At 56.5% G+C, this 23,508-nt stretch overlaps 2 protein-coding genes across 2 annotated transcripts in view; one reads left to right on the top strand and one right to left on the bottom strand.

The window, feature by feature from the left end:
- The first annotated feature begins 2,812 nt into the window (after window positions 1-2,812).
- LOC121098019 (fractalkine-like) lies at window positions 2,813-11,491 on the top strand. The gene is made up of 3 exons (XM_040615547.1): window positions 2,813-4,253; window positions 6,608-6,728; window positions 6,787-11,491. Exons 1-3 carry the CDS (start codon window positions 4,187-4,189, stop codon window positions 8,396-8,398), a joined length of 1,800 nt encoding a protein of 599 aa, XP_040471481.1. The 5' UTR covers window positions 2,813-4,186; the 3' UTR covers window positions 8,399-11,491.
- A 10,942-nt stretch (window positions 11,492-22,433) lies between these two features.
- The window catches only part of RANBP10 (RAN binding protein 10), an 87,754-nt gene continuing 86,679 nt past the window's right edge, over window positions 22,434-23,508 (bottom strand). Inside the window, exon 14 of the mRNA XM_040615664.1 lies at window positions 22,434-23,466. Within this exon, the coding sequence (XP_040471598.1) occupies window positions 23,417-23,466 (50 nt within the window). The 3' untranslated portion in view covers window positions 22,434-23,416. The remainder of the gene's footprint in view (window positions 23,467-23,508) is intronic.

Here is a 23,508-nt window from a genome sequence, read left to right on the forward strand (position 1 = left end):
TGATACCTGCTACCGGGGTGCTGGGCTTCTTGGCTCCAGGAAGACCACGTCCTGAAGCCTTGGGAGCTCCTGAACAGACCATGCAGTGGAAATCATCAGCGTTGTCATCTGGTTGGCTCTGGCACCTCTTCCAGGTCACATACAGCCTCCTAGGTCTCACTGGCTTTTCTTTTTCCTCCAGTCACCATCTGATTTCCAGGAAGGCAAACCTATTGTAACAAACAGCACATAGTTCTTCTTGCACAAGGAACCAAGGATAGCCAAGGGGCACAAATTTCCAGCATGGAAGCACCCTGAAGGAGCCGGGCCGGGCCATGCCTGCAGCAGCTTCCTGTTTGTTTCGGACACAGCCTCAGTTCTCTGTGAATTTTTTTGCATAGCCAAGTTGCTTTAGGCCTTCAATAGCAATCCCCCTGGCATCAGTCCTTTATCCCTTCCACCTGCAAGGACCTCAGCACAGCTGGAACACCTGTCTGCCACCAGCCCTGGCAAAGCTGCCATGGGTGGGAAAAGCTGGAGCTGCTTTCATGTCCCTCACCGGGCAGATGGGGTCTGACCCTTTGGCCCGTGGTATCTGTGGTTTGGAGCACTAAGCCAAGCTCCTGGTTAATGGTTACCAGTTAATCATTGCCAGTGAGCAAGCAAAGGTTAGGGGTATGGCACCACAGCCGTCTCCTGAGCACGCCGCCAGCGCCCAGCTCGCAGCAAGCCTTGCTCCCCTTTCCTCCGCAGCACAGCCAGCGCCCAGCGGCCGGACACCCCCATCCTGGTGCGATGCTGGCCCTAAAGCAAGAGCAGGAACAGGAGCCGGAAAGCACAGACTCCAGCCGCCACACCGAACCGGTGCGAGCCACCGAGTCCTGCTGCGGGTGCAGAGGGTCACAGCTGGCGCTGCACTGGTGCCCCGCAGGCGGTGGGCACGGCCCCTCCACACGCGCGGAACCGGGTGCACACACCTACGGGTGCTCATGTCTTATCCTCGTCCCTGTTTCGGATCAGCACAAGGTCATTCCTCATTCGTACTACAGTTAAAGTTACACGCAGGGGAAAAACCCAGCCCTCTTCCTAGTACCTGCTGCTTTTCTTTGGTGCTGTAGCAACCTTCAGAGAGCCTTTGGGTGCTAAGGGTCACCCGAAGAAGCCTCCTTCCAGGCCTTTCTCCTAAGGAAGCACGGGGAAGGGCTGTGAGGAGCTACCCCAGCCTGTGGTCTCCACTGGAGGGATATGACCTTCACGGTGGACTTTCTTCCTCCTCAGCCTTGGTCTAGCTTGGTTTCATTTTCACACCTTTTCTTAGCCCAGCCTGTGTTCCCTGGTTCCCAGTTACCCCATTTTTCTGCTTGTTGTTTTGGCTGCAGGGCTGCACGCTCCATCGCTTGGGTGCTGTGGTTCTCTCTCCGCCTGCCCTCGCCCACACTGCGATTCGCTCTGCCGACCCACGCCAAGGAACTGCCCGCTAAGGCTAGAAACTGAAGCAAAAGTAAATCAAGCCAAGACAACAGCAACCGCCTAGATGATTTCTATCGTAACTCAAGAAGCCAAAAGCGGCTGAAGCCAAGGCGAGCCCAGAGAGGTCCCGAGACCCCCGCTGTCAGCTCGCTGTGCTGCCTGCGGTTTGTCGCTGGTTACAGCAGAAGCACCTCCTGGGCTACAGCAGGTCCTCTGACGTGGGAGTTTTCAGCTCTGCAAGACCTAGAAGAAGCACAGCAAGTGGCCAGCACTGGTGCACTGGAGCAGCTGTGCCATGGGATGAGGAGGATGCTCGAGGAAGCAGGTTGGCAGCGATGATGGCAGATTTCTGCCAGCAGCAGCCCAGGTTTGTCACCGCTCAGAGCTGCCTGCTGCCATCGGAGCCGACTGCTGTGCCTCGTGTCCTGCTTTTGGTGGGAGCTGCAGCGCTTGCTGGTGGCTTAGACCCATGCTGCTGCTGCTGCTGGTGGCACTGGACGGCTTGCCGTGTCCCAGGGAGCCACACTGGGCCCTCCGCCCGCCTGCTGTGGGACCCCTTGTGCAGGGGCCACCTCCAAATCCAGTTGTCAAGTTCACTGGGAGCAATGGGAGGTCTCCAAGGGTGTCCTGGAGGAGTCTCCTACCAGGTCAAACACCACCGGCCCAGCCTGCTCAGGAAAAGCAGCAGCGTTACCCTGCCAGAGAGCTGCTTTTTGATAGGGCCTGTGGCCAGAGGATGGGGGGGAATGGTTTTACATTAAAGGAGGGTAGATTCAGACAAGATATAAGGAAGAAATTTTTTCTGATGAGGGTAGTGAGACATTGGCCCAGGTTGTCTGAGGAGGTGGTGGGTGCCCCGTCCCTGGGCACATCCAAGGCCAGGGACGGGGCTGTGAGCAGCCTGAGCTAGTGGGAGGTGTCCCTGCTCATGGCAGGGCGTTGGGCCAGGTGATCTTTGGAGGTCCCTTCTCACCCAGACCATTCCATGAGCCTGTTTGTGCCTTCAGCCACCAGCGCCTGTGGCCAGGCACACCTTTAGCAAACACGGCACTCACCCTCCCGCTTCATGCGCTTGCTGGAGTGCTCCCTCAGCTCCAGCCGTGGCTGGCCGCAAACCCTTTGCAAGTGGCAGAACTCGTTTCTTCAGGGGCGATGTGAGCATGTGTGGGCTGTGCCATTGCTGCCACAGCCAAGGCTCCCAGCAGCCACAGGCAATGCCAGTTCCTGGAATAAAAGTTTCCTGCAAGGCTCTGCCGAGCCTGGGAAAACACCGTTTGAGGAAGGGGCCAGAAAACATCCCAATGGATAGAGCATGTTCTGTTCTGGCTGGAAAAACAGGCTATTTCAAGATCTTAACTTTTATTTTATTTCATTTCCTTGAAATGGGTTTTATCTTCTGTTCCAGTATAAGCATAGGCTGAAGTTACAGGCTGGGAGTTTCACCAAATATTTCACAAATGCATCATATGGAAACCTGGGGGTTTTCACTCCTTAGGAATCAAATCCTATCTGGAGCTGCTGGAATTTCCCACAGCACAGGGAGACCAGGTGATCTTTGGAGGTCCCTTCTCACCCAGACCATTCCATGAGCCTGTTTGTGCCTTCAGCCACCAGCGCCTGTGGCCAGGCACATCCAGCCGTGGCTGCCCGCAAACCCTTTGCAAGAGGCAGAACTTGTTTCTTCAAGGGCGATGTGAGCCTCTTAAATCTTTAAATCTTAAACAAGAGCAGCCACACTATCTCAGCCTTGACCTTATCTTCGTCTTTCAGATGAGGGAGTTGGCAGGGGAAAATTGTTATGTATTCTGCTGGGATCTGAGATAAAAGAGAAAGTAAAGGTGCAGGATGTGAGCACTGCGTTGGTGCATCCGCTTCGGACCTGGCTCCGTGCTGGGGCCGGGCAGCCCCCCAGCCAGCCCGCTTGCTTGCGGGCCCGGGGCTGCGCACCCCCTGCTCTCAGCATCAGCAAGACCCCTGCGGCTGAGCCCCTGCCGTGCATTGGAAGTCAGGGCTGTAGGAACAGGCACAGCCACAGGCAGCATTCCCAGGGACCAAGGAGCCGCCTGGGATGGCTGCTGGGTCCCTGCTCACCCCTTGCTCTGGTGATGCTCCGAAGAGGTGGCCTGCCCGGAGCTCACCACTCTAGCCAATTAGCTGGTCACCTTGACGAGCAAATTCAGCCTCTTTTGCCCTAACAGCCAACGCTGCTGTTATAAGACGGCTGCCAAAAAGGAAGGGAATAGCTGCTTTTGTGTTCAGGGTCAATAACGAGCTCAAGGTGGCTGCAGGCTGGCGGTGGGCAGAGCTTTGACAAGCTTTACAAGAGCTTTAAGACCACCCTCACAGGTGGTCTGGCCGAGGGACACGGCAGTGGGCGAGGTGGATGGAGCAGCTGGCTCCTGGAACTCCTTGCCCGAACAATTTGCCGAGGAGGCTGGCGCTGCTCTGCACGTGGTAAGAAAAGCTGATCTAAGTGCAGCTGGGGAATTCCAGGAGCTGTCTAGCTTTGGAGCAAACGACATTCCCTCCCCTGTCCTGCTCTTCCCTCCGCCTTCTGTCGTCACCCCGAGACGTGTGTGGGAGCTCAATAACAGCTGAAGCCCCGTCTGGGGGCTTCATAATCCTGGCGTGAGCTGCAGCAGCTCTGTTGCTCTGGAGGATGCAATAAGGAACTGGGAGCGGGAACTACTTCCAGTAATCCTTCCCTGCGTGCCCTTCCTGCAGCTGGCCACGGAACATGAAGGCTGGATCCCTCCAGGTCCTGCTTGTGCTGAGCGTCTGGTGCCTGGTGACCCCGGCTGGAGGTGAGCCACAGCCCCCTCCCACCGCCGGGGCTGCCCGGGGAGCAGCCAGGCTCGGGGGGCTGGTGGCATGTGCGGGGAGGGTGGCGCTGGGTCGCGACCTGTGTGGCTGTGGGAGATCTCCTAGCGGGAGCGGGCTGGCTTTGGGAAGGGGCAGGGGGAGCCTGTGGCAGTGACCCTGGCAGCAGGGAAATCCGAGCAGCCTCCTGACAGCATTTGTCGTGCCTGCGGGCTGGCGGGGAGAGTGTTGGAGAGACTTTTGGGTGATCCGTATTAGAACAGAAGTGAAATGCACCCTCTCCTCATGGCCCCTGGGGAGGGGGGGCAGACCGCGGGCTGACCGAGGGTGGGTGTCCGGCCACACAGGCTCCCTGCCCTGAGGGTGGCGGTGCTCCCATTGCTGCAAGGCACAGGGTGCTGTCACCTGCTGCTCCGTGTGTGTGCAGTGTGTGCAGTGCATCCCTGTGTGCAGTGTGTGCAGCGCATCCCTGTGTGCAGTGTGTGCAGCGCATCCCTGTGTGCAGTGTGTGCAGCGCATCCCTGTGTGCAGTGTGTGCAGCGCATCCCTGTGTGCAGTGTGTGCAGCGCATCCCTGTGTGCAGTGTGTGCAGCGCATCCCTGTGTGCAGTGTGCGCAGCGCATCCCTGTGTGCAGTGTGCGCAGTGCATCCCTGTGTGCAGTGTGTGCAGTGCATCCCTGTGTGCAGTGTGTGCAGCGCATCCCTGTGTGCAGTGTGTGCAGCGCATCCCTGTGTGCAGTGTGTGCAGCGCATCCCTGTGTGCAGTGTGTGCAGCGCATCCCTGTGTGCAGTGTGTGCAGCGCATCCCTGTGTGCAGTGTGTGCAGCGCATCCCTGTGTGCAGTGTGCGCAGCGCATCCCTGTGTGCAGTGTGCGCAGTGCATCCCTGTGTGCAGTGTGTGCAGTGCATCCCTGTGTGCAGTGTGTGCAGCGCATCCCTGTGTGCAGTGTGTGCAGCGCATCCCTGTGTGCAGTGTGTGCAGCGCATCCCTGTGTGCAGTGTGTGCAGCGCATCCCTGTGTGCAGTGTGTGCAGCGCATCCCTGTGTGCAGTGTGTGCAGCGCATCCCTGTGTGCAGTGTGTGCAGCGCATCCCTGTGTGCAGTGTGTGCAGCGCATCCCTGTGTGCAGTGTGTGCAGCGCATCCCTGTGTGCAGTGTGCTTACAGAGTGTACGCAGTGCGTGCGAGTGTGTGTGTGTGCAGCAAATGCATCAAAGGAGCCGGGGGTGCTCCTCTAGCAATGCTCATTCTTGCGCCCAGTGGCTGGAGCGGTCCCAGCTGTACTGCATCGAGTTCACCAGATTTGATGTCTCTCAGTAGAGACCGCCTGAGCTGATCCAGGCTGCAGGTCCTTTCTTCACAGGGGGCTCAGATAAAGCAGGGCTTGTTTTTCTGAGTCTTGCCCCCTGGGATGTCAGAAACAAATTGCCAAGCTGCGTTGTGCAAACTCGCTTGGACGCTGCCGATGGTGGGAGGCTGGGGGTGAGTGCAGGAATGAAGGGTCACTGGTGGTGTGACTGGCTTTTCCCTATGAAGGGTTCAAGTGGGGTTTTATTTTTACACTTTGCAAAAGAAAAAACATATTTTCCAGTGGAGCTGGAAAAGAGGTGTTTGGTGAGAAACTGGGCTGTGGAATCTGGGCTGCTGAGATAGCTTTGAGAGCAATGCACTGGTCACGGAAAGGCTCTTTCGCTACACCCTTTCTGAGTCCAGGTAGTGTTCAGAGACCACAAACCAGCAGACAGAGCGCCAGGCTGCTCTCCTGGAGGAGAACTCCTGTGGGAGGAAGAGATATGACTAACCCAGATAAGGAGAGGACAAGCATCCTGGCCTCCGATCTGCATTGCCTGCACCAAGAGCCTGTGGGTGGTGGCTGCAGGAGGTCTTCTGGGGATGAAGAAATGCATCTTCTGGGGATGAAGAAATGTATCTTCTGGGGATGAAGAAATGTATATTCTGGGCACCGTGCTGAGAGTGGTCCTCCTGTGACCCAGTGGGGAGAGGACCCACAGGTCCAGGTGCTCGCATAGAGGACTGACTGCCAGCACTTGCACACCCTCTAAGGCAAGCTGCAACGGTGTCCCAAGAGCCCTGCATTTTCACAATGCTTTTTTTTTTTTTTTTTTTGCAGTTTTCTGGGTATCTTATCACCTGTTTGGGTGACACAAACAATTGTGGCCCTGATGGGATTTGTCTTTGTCTCATTTTAGCAGGAACTGGAAAGTTTCATGGCACGATTTGGACTGCTTCTCCCCAGAGAAGGGGAAAAAGAAACAGGGCTGGTTTTTATAGTACCTAATAAAAAGCCAATGTTTAATATATTGAAAATTCTATTTCAGGGCAACCCAAAGCACCTCTGAAGTGTTCAACAGAGTGTCGCCAGTTTATGCCTAGGATAGCGATGAAGTGGATAAGGAGCTACCGCAGGACGGAGCACCAGTGCAGCAGAGAGGCCATCATGTAAGCGCTGCCCACTGCCACCTCCCTTCACTGCAGCCCAGCAGGCAGCTCCAAAGTGAACCTGCTGGGCTGACCTTGCGAAGTCTCATCTCACTAAATCAGAGGGTTTTGTCTTCATGTACACCTGCCCCTGGGTGCTTACGGAGCTGCTGGCTCTGAGTGCCGGAGGCAAACACTGCATCCAGCATCAGGACAATGCTTTTGGAAGTGAAAAACTTCCTGGGGGAAAGTCCTCACCCATGAGTCACGTTCAGCTGCTCCTCATTCAATCAGATCTCGGAGGTGCATGCCCTTCCCGAAACACATCATCCATCCAGTTCGGTGGTGTTTACTATGGGCTTGAGGGAGTCAGCGTTGACGCGCGCCTTCCCTCCCACGCCGCTCAGCTAAAGCGGGGCTTGCTTTATCCAGTCAGTTTGAGATTTATTTTTAAGGGTTTTTTTTCTTTATCCCTTTTTATTGTCAGATTTATTACTCTGAAGTCTAGGGAGGTTTGTGCAGATCCAAAGGCAGCTTGGGTGAAGATGATCGTGGCGAGGCTGGACAAGGAGAAGGCCACAGGCTCCCCGCTCCCAGGTGGTGCCACCCCAGCAGCGGTGCCACGAGAGCCTGCTGGTTTTGAGAAACAGGTTGGTCTTACAGCAACAGCTCCATCTCAGTCTCAAGCCACTGCTCCCACTAGTTACTTCCAAGGGACTGACACAACAGTTTTGGAGAGAATACGTGCTCCTGCTGCTGGGGTGGAGGCGTCCAGCAAGTCCCCACCATCCACAGAGGACCCCGTGCAGCTCCCTGCAGGATCAGCCCCCATGACAGGGGGTGCCACTGCCCGCTCTGAAGTCACTTCAGAAGCAAGCAGAGATTCCTTAAAATCTCCTGCACCTTCAGCAACCCTTGCAGCAGGCATGGTCTCCAGCCAGCCCACCCTGCATCCCACAGCTCTGGTGCATGGCTTTGGCTCCACCACAGGGGCTGCAGGAGAACCCGTAGGACGTACTGCAAACGCTGGGGCTGATGTTCGAGGCATGACTTCTCCTAGCTCCAGTTCAGACCCCATGGCCGTTCCTAAAGGATCAGACCATCCTTTGCTTTCTACAAATAAATCCCTGGGCCCTACAAGCGCAGGAGCCAATGCACCAGATGCTGCTTCCAGCAATTTTAGTTCAGATCTCCCCTCCATCCTGGACAGCATGGACACCACCACAGTCCCAGCCACACCAGTTCCACCAGCGGCTGCTTCAGCTTCTGCTCTAAACTCCACAACTGCCACAGGCAAAGGTCCTTCTGTCCGTACCGACGAGGCCGTCAGTTCCTCTGCAGACGCTTTTGGCACTGGAACATTTGATTATTCATCGCCAGCAGGGAAGCAGGAGCCTTCGGCTACGTTAGCCTTTGCTAGTCGAGCCTTCTCAGGCCAAGCCAGAGTGCAGCTGCCGACAGCAAACCCGAAGGATCTGCCCCTTCCCAGCTCCTTGTCAAGGTCTCAAATGTACCTCGTCATCCTGGTCTCCGTGGTGGTAGGTGGGCTGATGGCTCCCAGTGTTGCTGCTGTGTGGCTGCATCTAAAATGTGGAGCCAAACCAGAAGAAATGGCAGGAGAAATGGTACAGGGCTTGCTCTACCACAAGAGGGGACATCAAGGCAATGCCTATTCAATGGAAGTAATCTGAGTGCTTTATGGCGTGGACATTTTTGGCCTAAACTGTATGTGTGTTGCTGTAGGAGAGTTCAGTTTATGCTGAACTGGTGACCAGTAGGAAGAAAGCTGGGAATAAACATACCAGAGAAAACTGATTTTTTTTTTTCAGAGCAGAATGTCCAAAAATAGATCTAATTTGTCATTGATCAATGACAGGATTCTGGAAATAAATGAGATGCTTTTTTTCTTCTGCCGCTGTTACATACAAAGGCTGTTGCTGTCCTAGAGCTGCTTGGTGGCTCTTTTCCGCTTTGCACCTGGTGGTGGGCAGAAGGGAGTTTCCCAGCTGGTGTTGGGAATTTTTCTGCGTTTCATCATGGCCCAGCCAAGAAGCCGCCCACTCACTCATGCTGCTGGACTCGGGCTCGGCCACCTTCAGCATCTTTAACACCAAAACCACACAATTTGCACTTAAAGTCTCTGCTGCTGCTTTCTTTGCACTTTAGGTCACCACTCTGTCAGACCAGTATGGGTGCTGGTGAGCAGCTGCGTACTGGTTCACCTCGGACTGATCAAATACGCCATTTGCTCTTGCTAGAGATAAGGGGGGAGACAAAACCTGCCCTTGGTTAGGGGGTGGAAGGTCAGCGCTGCTGATTTCGATCCAGAGGAGCCAGCAACCCCAAATCGATCTCCTCCTTGAAATCAGGCCACTCTCCTCCCCAACAGCTGTGGGCATTTCTTCTTGCAGATTTAGTCTGAGACTTGGCTGTTAGCAAAATCAACGGGAAGAAAACCCTCCTGCGAGCTCACGTGCCCTGTGTCCAGCCGCATCCGACGTCTGGGCAGGATAATGCGGATGAGCCTTTGAAATGGGAGAAAACAAGAAGACACCCCACAATTTTTCTATTCCTGTAATAACTTCGGAGGGTTGTTGCAGTTCTCTGCAAGCACAAACCCCAGGAATTGCTCTCCTGGAGGAGCCAAATCCAGTTCTGGCTTTAGTCCCAGAAGAGCTGCTGCACCACAGCAGACATGCCATGCTTCTGGTCCCAGACTCTCTCCAGGAACAAGCGTGTTTGCTGATCCACAGAAAAGCACAAAATACCTGTTCATAGTGCTACACTTCAGCAGCATTTCAGTTTTTCGGTTTGGGATAGCACTGATCACCAGACTGTTAAAGCACTGTACCAGGCCTTTTTTTTTTAACTCAGATTGGTCTTGATTTTTATCCATGGAGGCACTGCTGTGTGTACGCCTTACCTTTTCTATGTGGTCAGCTCCTGAAATCCCTGGTTAAACAACGACTCTAGGACAAATTACTCTGGAGCGTGCGTAGGTCTCCACATTGCGATGCTTTGTAGATAGCGCTATGTATCCAGGGACAGATCCTCCTCTAACCAGCCGCAGTGGATCAGATCCCAAAGTATAAATACACATGCAGGAAAAAAGAAAGCAAGACCACATAATAAGCAAGATAATCAAAGGAAAAATGATGGGCCAGCTGTAAAGCAGAGCTGGGGGAAGGCGGCCTGTTACATCCATCCGATTGCACCTTCAGGGCGTCTATCCAGCCCTGGAGGCGGAGAGGACAGACTGCAGCAGCGCTGGTTTTCTGCCATCATTCCATCCCTTATTTCTGCCTTTTGCTGGCTTGGGAGAGGGGAGCCAGGGATTCAGCTCAGGCTTTGCAACAAGTACAGAATGCAATCAGATTAATTGTAATTAGGAATCTGGGGTGAAGCCCCCCTGCCCCCCCCCCCCCCCCCCCCCCCCCCCCCATGCAGCAGCACTCCTGTGCAGCCCAGCTGTGTAACACTTACCTGGAGGGTGGCTCAGGGGCTGTCAGCACCCCACACACCCCTGGCTCCTGCGTGGCAGGGGTCTGTGACCTGGCAGCTCATGAGGCAGTGTATTATGGCATTATTTTTATATGAAACACTAGAAATGTTATTTTTGTAGTAAAGTTGTGTAGCCGTTTGACTGTATGTAATGTTGTGTCCTTGCTGCTGGAGCATCGCGGAGCGGAGGCCTTTCTGGGAACACTGGAACAGCTGTGCCTTGGCCATTTCCTTGCTGGTTTTGGATGACTTGCGCATGCCCGCGGGGGCTGGATTGCTCTCCCAGCACTACGGCAAATGCAGTGGATGCTGGTCTCGTCTGGCTACAGGTGAAGTCCTCGGCTCAGAGCGATGCTGGGGAGATGAACGTGCACCAGGCAGATCTCACCCCTTTGAGTCCCACCACGGTATTTGTAAGGACAGTGGTTTCAGCTCCACAGCTCCCACCTTTTCCAGCTGCCCTGGTCATGCTGACACTCATCAGAGAGAGCTGCTCCTCCAGCCAGGATCCATCCTTGTGCTCGCCTTGCTCCCCTCTCCTGCCCGCAGGCTGCCGGCAGGCAGGGTTCTGGCACCCCTCGGGGGGTGGCAGCTAAACCCCAGGGTGGGACACTGCTGGCCCTCCCTGCGGGATGTGTGATGGGCACCGGGCGAGTGCCTCCACAGAAGGGCAGAGCCTGGGGGTGTTCCAGGGGCTTAACATGTCGCTTGCTGTAGAGCACAGGGGCTGTTACAAGCTCTGATTAATTAGTGTAACGAGTATATATGAGCGTGTGCATGAGAGGCGTTCTGTCCTTTTTTTAGACATAAAAATTATAATAAAGTCCTTATGTCCAAAACTCTTGTCCTTGGGGGGGTTCAGGCCAGGGCTGGGTGACGAGCCTGGTCCCTGCGGGACTGTGGAGGTGAATGCCCGTGATTAAGCCCGGTCGGGGAATCCCAGCATCACCGCAAAGCCAGCGCGGTGGAGGCAGCTGGGCTATTGCTCCACCTCGTTACTGTTTAAGGGCTTCAGTCTTGCCAAAATTTGCGAGGAATGTGTTTTCTCACAGGGAGTCACATTTCCCATCCTGCTACGGCAATACTGAAAATAAACATCGGGGTTTTTCTTTTGTTTAGGCAAAGCTAAGGCCAAGCAGCACCCCAGAGAAAACAAACGTCATGCTCCAGGTTGGCTCTGTGAGGGGGCGAGAGGCCAAAGGCTGAGCTAGGGCTGTCCCACCCTGGCCAGAGCTCCCGTGCCTCTCCATCGGCGGGCAGGAGAGCTGGGAAAGGCAACGCGGCACAGGAGCGGGTGCCCAGGGGCACAGGAGCGGGTGCCCAGGGGCACAGGAGTGGGTGCCCAGGGGCACAGGAGTGGGTGCCCAGGGGCTTGCCTGGAGCAGGGAGCTGGAAGGAGCGAGAGGGTCAGGGATGAGCATCTCTCCTGCATCCAAGGAGCCATCATCCCGGCCATGCCCCGGCTCAGGCGCCACTGGCACGCTGTAGGAAGCTCTGTGGAAGGAAAAGCACTTTTTTTTTTTTTTAATCCTTTTCTCCTCTCTGTTACTGGGAGTGGGCAGGGGATGGAGGGGGAGGCTGTGTAAACAAGGCAGCCCCGGCAGCAGTGAATCATTTCCGACAGGCAGCGTGAGCCCAGGCGCCGGTGTGGGGCTGCGGATCCGGAGCCCCATGGGACGACTCGGATGCCCGGCGCCCCGGCCAGCGGGGGCACAGGCTCCCTGGCTCTGCTGCTCCCTGGCTTCTCCGTGTCTGACAGGGCAGGGAAAGACCCTGTGGGAAGGATGTCCAGCCATGCACCTTCCCACGCTTCTCCTGGAGGTCTGTGGGCTGCCTCAGGTGCAGAATTTGGCCCAGGAGGTAAGTAATGCCAAGCCTGTGATGCTCAGGTGGGGCAAGGCTTGCCTTCTGCCCCTCGTGTGCAAGGCGCATGCTTCTGCCTCAAGGTTTCCCTGCAACCCACAGGAGACATGGTCACGGTGGGCCCCTCCTGGTCCCTTGCTGACCCACAGCTTTGGTTTCCAGCGCCCCACCAGTGCAAAGCCTCTCCGCCACGTCATCAGCCAGCGGTTTCATTGACCTGAGGAAAATATGGAGTCACGCAGGATCCATCAGATAGCACGGTGGCAGGTCTGGAAGGCACTAATTTGCCTTAATCACACTGACCAGCCTCACTTGTGGATGGATTCATCGCCCCCCTCTGCCCAAGCTCCCTTCAGGCTCCGGCTTGAGCCCCCGGCCCCCGCGCTGAGCACACTGTAAGAGCACTGCCCGGTGTCCTGCCTCCGGCCCGGCTCTTGGGCAGCTCTGACCTGTGGCGTAGGTGTCTTGTCTCCTGGCTGACTGGGCCTTTTGGTGTAGCCCTGTCTCTGTCCCCACCCCCTGCTGCTGCTGAAGGGATGCCCCCTAACCCTCCCAGAAGGGGTCTGGGATCTGGTTCCTTGCTTTGCTGTGGCCGGGACTGTTGATGGACCCTGTTACCAGCACCCGGCTCTGCCCCATGCTCAGACCCCATGGGACATCCCCTCGCTGGTGAGGACATTGCCTGTGCTGGGGTCACTCTTGGTGCCCGGCTTGTCCCCTCTCACCGCTCCCTGCAGCCTGGACCTGCCAGCGAGACACCCACGCTACGTCTGCTCTAAACCCTGAGTTCTCTCCAGGGTGATGTGTGAGGGGCACGGTTATCCCTGTGAGGCAGAGACCCTGCAGTCTCCATCCTGCCTGGTTTGAGACTTGGACTGCACCTTGCGGAACGCCTGTCCCTGCTTGGCGTGGTGGTTTTCTATGAAATGTTGCCTGCTCACACTTAGGCAGCCTCCGGCCAAGCTAACGTACTGCCGCTTCGTAATGCTGGCTTAGCAGAATGCTGGGCATCCCCTTGGCTGCTTTGGTGCTCTGGATGCACAGCTGTGGCTTTTCCATGCTTTGCGTTTGCTTCATCTCCACTCCTATGATGATTGCATCCCTGTTTGCATCGCTGCAAGGGCTGCCCTTGTAGCTGAAGCCCCCCTTGGGTAAGCACAGAGGTGTCAGGACTCCCCAGGTTGTACCTCTGCAGTGACCACCTCGGGTGATGGAGGAAGCTTCATTTCTGAATCACCCTTGAATTCTGCCAGGTAAGCTACAAGGCCTGTCAAAAACAGAAAGAAGTGAGAGGAGCCCTCCAAGGAGGCGAGCGATGTCAGCTGGGCAACGCAGACCACGGTCAGCACCAATACAATATTTATTACATTCTCTAGGGACCTTAATGCATCTTTCTCATCACATTCTTTCAACTGAATTTATTTTTCTGATCCCTGGGTTTTATCCTAATCAAAAACCAAGGAACAAGTAAATTCATAAGTTGTTCTACTTCTTGGCCTGTACTCCTTCTTGGAGTTATCAGGACTAATCCTATCCAGAATTAAATCACTAAAAAGTAGGCTGAAATTGCTTCCCTGTCCAATTCTTTTTCCGTTATCACAGCTTTGCTTTAAAAGCTGAGCTGAAGCAGCTCCTCACTGCTGCCTTTAATTCTAGGAGCTCAAGGATGGCCAGGGTTGACAAGAGGAGGCTGAAGTCCTCACCAAGCATCATTTCCCCTGGTTGCTACCTGACACAGATGCTGCTCCAGCACAGGGACTCCCTCGGGAGCAGCGGCTCCTCCTGAGACCCCAGATCTGTCCTTTACTTCGCCTCAAGGCATTTGATCGGTCTCACTGGAGAAGGGTGGGAAGCATGTCTGCTTTTCAGTGTATTTGAGAAAATTGGCATCACATACTTTTTTTCCCTCTTCCTTAGCTAAGCGGTTGCTTCCAGGTGCATCCACCCCTGACTCTCTGCTTGGCCGTCACGGTGAGGTTCCCTGCCTGGCCACGGTGGGTTTCTGTGCTAACCCCCATGCTGGTGGGCGAGCTTGCCCTGTGACCCACCACAGCTAAGCCCCTGGGGAAGGGCTCCTGGTCACAGCCTTCATGTCTCGTGATGCTGAGCAGGACTTACCACACATAATGCAGCCTGTGTCGCCAGCCTCCCGTACCTGGTGGTCCCCCATGCCCAGCTGTGGGAAGCAGGCTTTGGAAGAGACTCTAGCTTTTTTCTTTGTAAAGTGTCTTTGCAGCTGTTGGACCTGGCACGGCTGTAGCTGGATTTGCAGGGTGAGCACCGACTCCAAGAAGGAACGAGAGCATCACCTTTGGTTTGTGATTGCATCCTGGGTCAACCAGAGCTTCAAAACGGAGCTGGGGAGACCCTTGAGTGAGCACCGCAAGAGAATGTGGAGGGGCTTTGCACTCAGAAAGGTGAGGTTTTCATAGAAGAAAAACTATTTCATATGGTAAATGGAGAAGACTCAAAGTGACTGGGTGGAACAGAAGATAATAGGGAAAAGCTTATTCCTAACCCTCCCACCGCTCCCTGGGGACAGGTTTCAGGTGCTCGGTGACACCCAGGTGATGCTCAGCTCCCCCTCTCCTGCCATGGCAGCCCAGAACCTGTGTTCCCCCCAGCAGCACAGTAATTGGGGGGCTGTTTTCCAGTAAGCTGGGCATGCTGGGTTACCTGCTGAGACCCCGTTCCCAGGCACGGGGCATCTCTGCCCAGCTCCTTCCTCCTCACACTGGCACCGCTGCTGGCACAGGCGGCACATGGGGTGTCCCTCAGGCTTCCGTCCTCCTCTTGCAGGATCGAGAGGATGCTGTTTAATTTTTATGTAAACAAGCAAATTATCCAGAGCCCTTTCAAATGAAAAGGGAACTTGAGCAAACTGTGGGGCTTTCCAGCACTCACCAGTGAGTTAAAGGCACATCAGACTTGTTCTTCCAAAAAAATAAAAGAATAAACATCAAAAGGTCTCCATGGAGTCATGAGTTGTCTGGCTGCCACAGAAATGGCTTGAAAACTTGGAGAAAGGGGAAGCAGAGCATCCCAGGCCAGATCTTCTGCCACATGAGTGAGCACAACTCTGCAGAAGCAAACCTCCCACTAGCGTTCTTACTTCTCAGCTCCTCTCCATCCAGGGCACTCTCTTCCCTGACCCTGGCTGCTGCGTGTCCCTGTGCTTGTCCAACACTATGTGCTGCCCTGGCCGCCCACCCGCAGCATCCCCCATAGCCGAAGAGTTGTTGGGTGAAGCCCGAGACTGTGGGATGACATGCCAGGGGCTGGCAGCAAGGCCATGCCCATCCATGCCCCAAATCCTCCTGCGCTGCCCCGGGTCCAGCCCCCGGCGTGGTTAGGGCAGGCTGTGTGCTCCCTTGCTCCATGGCTGCAGGGGAGCCTGCGTGTCCCTGCCTGAGGACGTGCCACCGGTACGACAGCACCATGCCACCTGTGCTTGGTGGCCCTGTTCCTGCCACAGGGAAGACAAAACTGCATTGGGAGCTGCAGTATGGCCCATGTCCCCAGCCTGGCGTTGCTGGTGTGGCTGCAGCTCTCCGTGTCACGGTCCCCAGCAGGCTGCCTGCTGGGCTGTCTCCGTGGGATGGGAGGCTGTCTGGTCCCAGCAGCCATGGCCCAGGTTTGGGGACAGGCTCCTGGAGAGGCACGAGAGTCTGCAAGAGGAGAGCGTGGGGCAGAGCAGAGGTGGGGAGGTGGCTGAGAAGGGAAAGAGCACCCGCAAGGCTATGGGAGAAAGGAGGGATGCTCTGGGGGATCAGCAGGAGGGCACGGGGAGCTTATGACAGTCCAGGGGGACACTGAGTCACCGGGCTGAACCCATGGAGGAAGGGACAGCACTATCCTTAGGGGCTGTAGGACTTGTTTAGAAATACTTTCCTTTTAGTCCTCTGGCAGCTACACAGCATGGGTGGCCTCATGCCATCTCCTCCCGGGTCAAGTCATGCTTTTGAGACATAGGGACTCCATCTCTCCCCAGGAGCTGAGCCAAAGCATAGCAGCCACAGGGGGCTGAGTAGGTATTTTAGTTATTTCTACTAGGTTGGGAAGAGCCTCAGCATACTCCGCCTGGGCTCTGTGAGCCTTCCTCAGCAGGAGGTGCATCCCCTACTGCAGTGGGGGTTGGGGGCACCTGGGCATTACCGGAGCAGTCCTCAGCATTGGGCACCCAGGGACGACACAGTCCCAGGCAGAATGTCCTGCTCCAAAGGGTGGGGGGGCTGCGGGGGTGCCGGTGTGAGGAAGGGCTTGAGGTGCCCCCTTTGGTAGCTCACAGTGGCTGCGGGGGGACTGTGGTGCCCTGGGGAACTGCGTGGGACCCTGCTGCTCCATGCGCCCAGTCGCAGCCTGGAAAAAAAAAAGAAAAAAAAAAGAGGGAATGGGGAAACAAGCTTCTGAGCAGGGGCTGTGCAGGCTGGCAAGGACCTGCGGAAGGGTCTGGGGGTCTGAGCGGCCGGGTGAGGAAGGGGGGGTCAGCACAGAGGGGAGAGGCTGTCCCCAGGTTAACACATCCAGGCTGACCCCTTCGAACACCAACTTTTCCTTCCACTTCCCTCAGCCTGATTCAACCTCCCACTCTGCCCCGGAGCCAAGGGGCTAAGTCAGCACCATCAGCAAGAGAAGGTTCAGCTGCATCTCATGCTCCTTCTCCCCTACGCTTCCCAGCTATAAATGGGGATTTTTGCTGGAGAACTCGTGTTCCGCTCCTTAGGAACAGCATGGAATGCGATGCAGTTTCGGGCAGTATTTGACATCTTGCAGCTTTTGAGCCGCAGAGGGCTGGTGGCCTAGGCACTTTCTGCTTCGTGCTCCCTGGGGAGTTCCCAAGACTTCCAGCCCTCCCCGGCACTTCTGTGTTGGCGAGGGGCCGCATGGAAAGCCAGGCTTTGCCTTTCCTAATGCCGCGGACTGGTGGGCTTGGGAGCCCTTGAGTTACGCCTGCAGGGAGGAGGATTTCACTTCTCCTGCGGGCCCTGCGGCTCTGTCGCAGACCTGCCTCAAATGCAGAAGTTGCCGAAGTCTGTTCTGTCTTTCTAGGTATCCTCTGGGTCAGTAGCGCTGAAGATCCCACGTGACGTGGAAATCCCCTCGGCCAAAGAAAGCAGGCAGGGCTTTCTCTAGAATCTGCTCAGAATTCTTTGAAAAAGGGCTAATGTGGGGAGGGGGTGGAGAGGATAAACTGCAGCATCTCCTGGCCTGAGCTCACCGCTGAGCCCCTCTGCAGGCAGAGCAGCCCCTGAGAGGACCCTCACGCCGCCACGCTGGGTGCAAGGATGGCCCTGGCGCCCACCATGCTGCTGCCCCTGTCCCCGCGTGGTGCTGCACACAGGGCACCTGCCGGGGCACGGGGCAGCCAGGCAGGGAGCCCCGCCGCAGAGTGGGGATGGGGCTGCTGACGGGAGGTGCAGCACCCTGGCCGGGGCAGGGTGGCGTGTCCTGGCATGTGAGGTAGTGGCGGCTGCTCCTGGGGCCGGGTGGCTTCGGCAGCGCCGGCTGCAAGGCTCTTGGTGCTGGGTGGTGACCTGGAGCATCCTCCTGCCCCGCGCAGGAAGGAGGGCAGCCGGGGCTCCGCATGGCAGCAGCTGCAGGGCTGGGGGCTGTTGTGTGCCGCAGCTTTGTCATGGGGGAAGGTCTGCAGGGCTGCTTTCCAAAGCCAGCGTCCACCGTCCCTCGCTGTCTTCTCCAGCCCCTCATGCACAGCCCGAGCGCTGCCAGGTTCCCTCCCCGGCTGGCTACCCTGGAGGGCTTCTGAACAGCTCCCAGGGAGTGTTTTATCCCAGCAATTGTCTAAGTCCTGGTAACTTCCTCACTGCTGTGTTGTGTCCTGGGCCACCAAGGGTTCAGTTCATCTGTCCCATCTGGGGACAGGACCGGGCCAGGTCTGCAGAGTCTTCCAGCATGAAGGGGAAAGGACGTGACTGTCCGGCCAGTTCCAGGGCAGAGTTAAGGACATGAGTCCACCAGAGCTCCTGAAGGCTCTGCACAGGCTCCAGAGGCATCGGGCTGCAGGACGAGCTGCTTGCAGGACACCAGGTACCCGAGGGCAGCATGCAGGGCCAAAGGGGAAGGAGGAGTGCAGGGAAGGGAGCGCAGCGTAGGCACAAGCAGGATTATAGCTGTTGTTTCTCACCTTTCGTCTCAGCACATCTGAGATCAGGAATGGGACCAAGGGCTGCACAAACCCAGCAGTGGCTTGGGTGGAGAAAACAATTAAGAGGCTTCAAAAAGGAAGAGACGCTGTGCCCCATGATGTAGAGCAGGCGCCCTGGTTCAGGCTACTCAGCATCCTGGTGGGAAGGAAGGTTTATAGTCATGCTCCTGGAAAGGGCTGTGGAGGTGGCTGCTGCTAAGGGGTGGCACTGGCTCCTCAGAGTCCTGCACTGCATCAACCAGCCAGGCACCAGCTCCTGGGGCACTACCAGCCCCGCCAGCACCCGCCTGCTTGAGCACAGCCACAAAATAAAGGTTTACTTCATGTGGTCTTGGGGAGTGGTACCCTTCCTTCTCCCAGCCCCAGCAATGGTGCTGCTGACAGCTGGCCATGGCACGGAGCCAGCCAAGGGGCTGGGGTGGGCTGGGGGCTCTTCCCACTGGCTCCTGAAACCTCGTGGGTCAAACTGGGGCAGGCAGGGAGGGGGACAGGAGGGTGCTGCACAGATGCTCTGGGTGTTTGGGTACTCTCTTCAAGGGGATCCAAAAGGGGCTGAAGGCTTTTAGGTGCAAAACTGCCATTGGATTTGGGCTTAGAGCTTTCAGCCTGTCCCTTGCTTTGCCCCCATGGACACTGCCTGGCTGCCCCAGGGCACCGGCGTATCCGTCACCTGAGCTGTGCGGCTGAGGAAGGGTTTCTCTGCAGGGCTCCCTGGGCAGGTAGAACCGACGTGGGATGCTGAAGCAGACCAGGGGTTCACCCGCATACAGCCGTGGAACTCCCCTCCGTGCCAGAGGCCATGGGGGACTCACCGGTGATGCCTGCCATGGTTTTGGAATGGGGAGGACAATTAGAAGGGCGAAAGTGAGAAAAGTCATGGGTTGAGATAAAGACAGTTTAATGGGCAAAGCAAAAGCTGCGCACCCAGGCAAAGGAAAATACAGGATTCATTCACTCTGTCCCACTGGCAGGCAGGAGCTCAGCCATGGCCAGCAGAGCAGAGCTCCATCACACACACCCATGACTTGGGAAGACAAGTGCTATAAAGCCGAACGTCCCTCCACCTACTCCTTTCCCTGAGTCAGTTTAAGGGGGGTGGGTGGGTTGTGGGGTGTGGAGAAAAAAAACCACCAAAAAACCTCACTAAGTGATGCAAAAGCCATCAGTCGCCACCAGCCAGATGATGCCCGCCCAGTCCCCAAGCAACAGCCACCCCGCCAGCACGCCCAGCTCCTGGGGAGCAGGATTGTGGCTGCAGCACCTCCAGGGATTGTGGCTGCAGCACCTCCAGGGATGCTTTCACAACAGAGGCAAAGCCCCCCCTGAGCTGACGGGTGACCCTGACATACTGTGGGTCGGGGAGCCAGAGGCAGGTGGAGATCTCTGGGGTGCACCAGGAGGGGCTTCAGTTTGAGGGAGCCTGTGAAACTGTTGCCTTGGCTCTTCAGGACCCTTCAGACCGTGGAGACACCCGTTCGCTTGGTCCATGCCCTCTCCTGACGGCCGTGGCAGGGATGCAGCCCGGACCTCGGGGCTGGGGCTGGCTCGGGAGGTCCAGCCTGCATCGCAGGGGAGCACGGGGAGCCTGGAACGGAGTGAGGAGCAGCATCCCATCACCTGGAGGGACTGGTGACAGGGCTGAGCAGGGTCTCACCTCCATCCTGGTCCTTCATCCGCCTTCCCCAGCACCAGCTCCTGGCAGACACCTGCCAGCACAGAACCAGCACTGCTGTCACCTTGGCCCTGGCCGAGCCCATCGAGAGGCCTCTTGCCCCATCCCATGGCACCTGTGGGTCCCACCGGCCCCTGCCCCGTGGTGCCAGGGGCTGTCCTGTTGAGCAGGAGCAGGTCCCCACAGGACCTTGCCCTGCCAGGCTCCCTGGGAATGGCTGGCCCAGAGCATCCCCTCTACCGCTGGCATGTGCGCGGAGGTGCTGTGCCAGCAGGGCAGGGCAGCCCAGGCCACCAGGAGCAGGAGGAAGCTGGGGTCGAGCAAGAAGAGGCAGCCGATGCTCCTGAACATCCGACACAGTAGGGCCGGGGACAAGGGCTTGGGCCATCCTTTGGAGCTGCCTGCTGTCTCCTAGGGACAGGGATGGGACCAGGGCTGCAAGGCCACCACCAGTGCTGTGATACCTTCATGTGCATCAGAAACCTCCAGCAGAGGGTCCAGACCTGGACTGGAGAAGGGCACCTGGCTGGGACAATGACTGTGGGTCCTGTTGGGAGGTTGGGGCAGACTCCTGCCACAGCCGTCAGGAGAGGGCATGGACCAAGCGAACGGGTGTCTCCACGGTCTGAAGGGTCCTGAAGAGCGAAGGAAACAACTTCACAGGCTCCCTCAAACTGAAGCCCCTCCTGGTGCACCCCAGAGATCGCCACCTGCCTCTTGGTGCCCATGAGACCTCTGGCTCCACGACCCACAGGGAATGACTGGCCCCACAAGCATCCCACCTCTGATCCACCCCAAGCAGGGTCCATGGAACCTGGGAACGGACACAGCAGGGACACTTGGGACCCCAGGGCAGTCTTTATACTTTTATATTAAAGAGCTGGGTTTCTTCTACTTCAGTTTCTTTCTCCCATGCATTTGCACTGGCACCAGCTCTCTCCCTTGCTCGGTAATTGCCCGCTGCTCGGACACAATCTCAGCACAACCGACAATTAATTTAACAGACACGTAGGTCACTATTACAGCCACCAGCCCTACACATATAGATTTGCCCAACGTTCTAAGTAGATTTCCAAACCTTCCGTCAGGGTCTGGTGTCCAACCCCACCTGCCAAAAGGCTGAGGCTTTTTTTTTCATTTTATGGAACACCTTTAGGTGGCTTTGGATTGTCATTACAGCTGTTTCCATTCTTTTATCTTGTTCTACACAGATACAACTGGTGTTAATGAGAGGGCAAACCCCTCCTCTGGCCTCTGATGGATCACCCCGTTGGTGACTGGGTTTGTATCACCGTTTGAGATCTAGATTTGACCTCTCTTTCTGCTATCTACCGTGGCATTTGTAATGCTATTTCCCTCGACACATTCACTGTCTCCTTTTCTAATCTGTTATCCTAGCCATGGCAAGAAGGCTTTGGTGAATTTATGAGTCAGTTACTGTTTTACCTTTGCCTTTTTGGACATGGCTGGTCGTGAGAAGGGCTTCCTCCAGAGAGGGCTTTGGTGGAGTCAGTGTCAAGGACCAGGATTCCCCGTGCTCTTCCTTTTTCTTTGCACATTTATCATGTGCAGAGGATTTGCACAAAGTGCCTTGTGCTCTTCCATTTTCTTTGCCATTTATCATGTGCAGAGGATTCACATACCCTGTTAAACTACTATTTTTTATGATTACCTACTCAAAACCCAAAACACTGTATAAGTCAGAGGATATTTCCCATCACTACATCGGGGTATTTTTGTCCATGCCTACCCGTTTTAATTTATAAAGTAGGGTTTTTCCTCAGTCAAAAAATTTGTAGCCAATTACAAATTATAGTGAGGTTGCAGCTGGTCTGGACATCAAAAAATCCTGCACACAGCCCATCCTTCCTCTTCTCTACACGGACACGGATGGCTGCTGGCTTTTGCATTTGCCCAGCCAGGCAAATCGGGGGGAGAACCTGCAGCTCCGCACCTGGAGAAGAGGCTGTGCCACTGGCGTGGGTGGCCCGGGAGGTCCCCGGGAGCACCCTGGCACAGCAGTTGGGAAGGGCTTGGAGAAGCCTAAAGCCAAGCCCGAAGGTCCACTGCTGGGACAGGGACACAGAGGAAAGCCCAGTCCCACAGAGACTCCCATGGGGCCTCCCCAGCCCTTCACACCCCCCACAGGTACTGGTTTGCTTTATGAAGAGCAGACAGTGGAGGCATCTACGAATGCTTCTGATAGGACCGGGGTCAGGATTAATTAGCTGGGGGACAGGAGTCAGCAACGATGCATATGCCTCAGACAAGCCTGCAAAGGCAGCTCAGAGCTCGGCACACGAGGTTTGCTGTATGAGATGTTGGCTGGAAAAAGCCATTAGCTCAGTTGTCCCTTCATTACAGCCCTTCACTTTCACCCGGCGCCTAGGAGGTGGCGTGACCCTGGCGGCTTGTTGGGCCAGAGGGTCCGTGCGTGGGGGACACGGCGGGTCCGTGCGTGGGGGACACGGCGGGTCCGTGCGTGGGGGACACGGCGGGTCCGTGCGTGGGGGACACGGTGGGAGCTGTGAAAGGGAAGGCGGGGGAGCCTGGGGGTGCGGAGGCTGCGGGAGCGGCTCAGGGGCTGCGTGTCGGCTGCTTGCCTTTTGCAAAGCCCTTTCCTGGGAAAGCGGCACGAGAAACCAGTGGCGCCATGCCCAGCGCTCTGCATGGCCACCCTGCCACCGTGCCAGCCCACCAGACTCAATATCCTCCAGACTACATCTTCCAAACCAGAGGTGTCAGCACATTTGGTTTGCTCCCTTCCCCTTTCTTCTTCCAGAGAAGTCTTGAAAACATGAGGTAATTTTCAAGGAAGTCTGTTTCTACCTTTCTTCTCCTCTGGAAGCCCTGGCCTGCCTTACCCCCACGCCACGGCCAGGTCCCTCCCGTGCTCCCACTCACCGTTATCCCACGCGGGTTCCCACTGGGTCCTCACCCCCTCCTCACATACAGACCGCGGCTGCATCTCGCCTTCCTGGGGAGCAGGTCTCCACATGGAAGCTGGGCTGATGTCCACAGGGTGCTGCTGCTGGGGTCTGTGCCACCCGCCCCTCCTGCCCTCGGGGTCCTTTCTGGGATCTGGGACGGCTCTTTTGGGGTTGTGATAGGGTTTGTCCCATCTCCCTGAAGAAATGACCAACCTGTGCACCGATGACCACAAGCCTCCATCCCTCTGATCCTCTCATTTCGGTCCCATGTGGAAGGCAGAAGCAATGCTTGGGCTCAGACCCAGGCTCTCTCAGATGCCCCACTGCCATCGCTCCGTCTCTTCCCCTTCTACAGTCTCCTGAGCCCACCAGAAGCATTTCTTCCACCCCCTGCTCTGGAGTCCCTCCTAGTTTGGTCTAGTGTGGCTTTTTCTGCCTGACAGCATCCCATCCCATCATGTCCCATCGCATCCCACCCCATCCCGAGTGCTTCACTGCCCAAGCCAGCACCCCTGGCACGGCCAGGATGGCTGGGGAGGCTGGTCTGGAGGGGACTCGTTAGTCACTTGCCTTTGATGGCTCAGGCAAACCAGCTAAGCCCATCCATGACCTGTTCCTGCGTTGTGTCTCCTGTTAGAAACAAACAGGCAAGCATTAGACTTGCCTTGCCTT

The sequence above is a fragment of the Falco naumanni genome, chromosome 15 (assembly GCF_017639655.2).
Source record: "Falco naumanni isolate bFalNau1 chromosome 15, bFalNau1.pat, whole genome shotgun sequence".
In the NCBI taxonomy this organism is placed as follows: Eukaryota; Metazoa; Chordata; class Aves; order Falconiformes; family Falconidae; genus Falco; species Falco naumanni.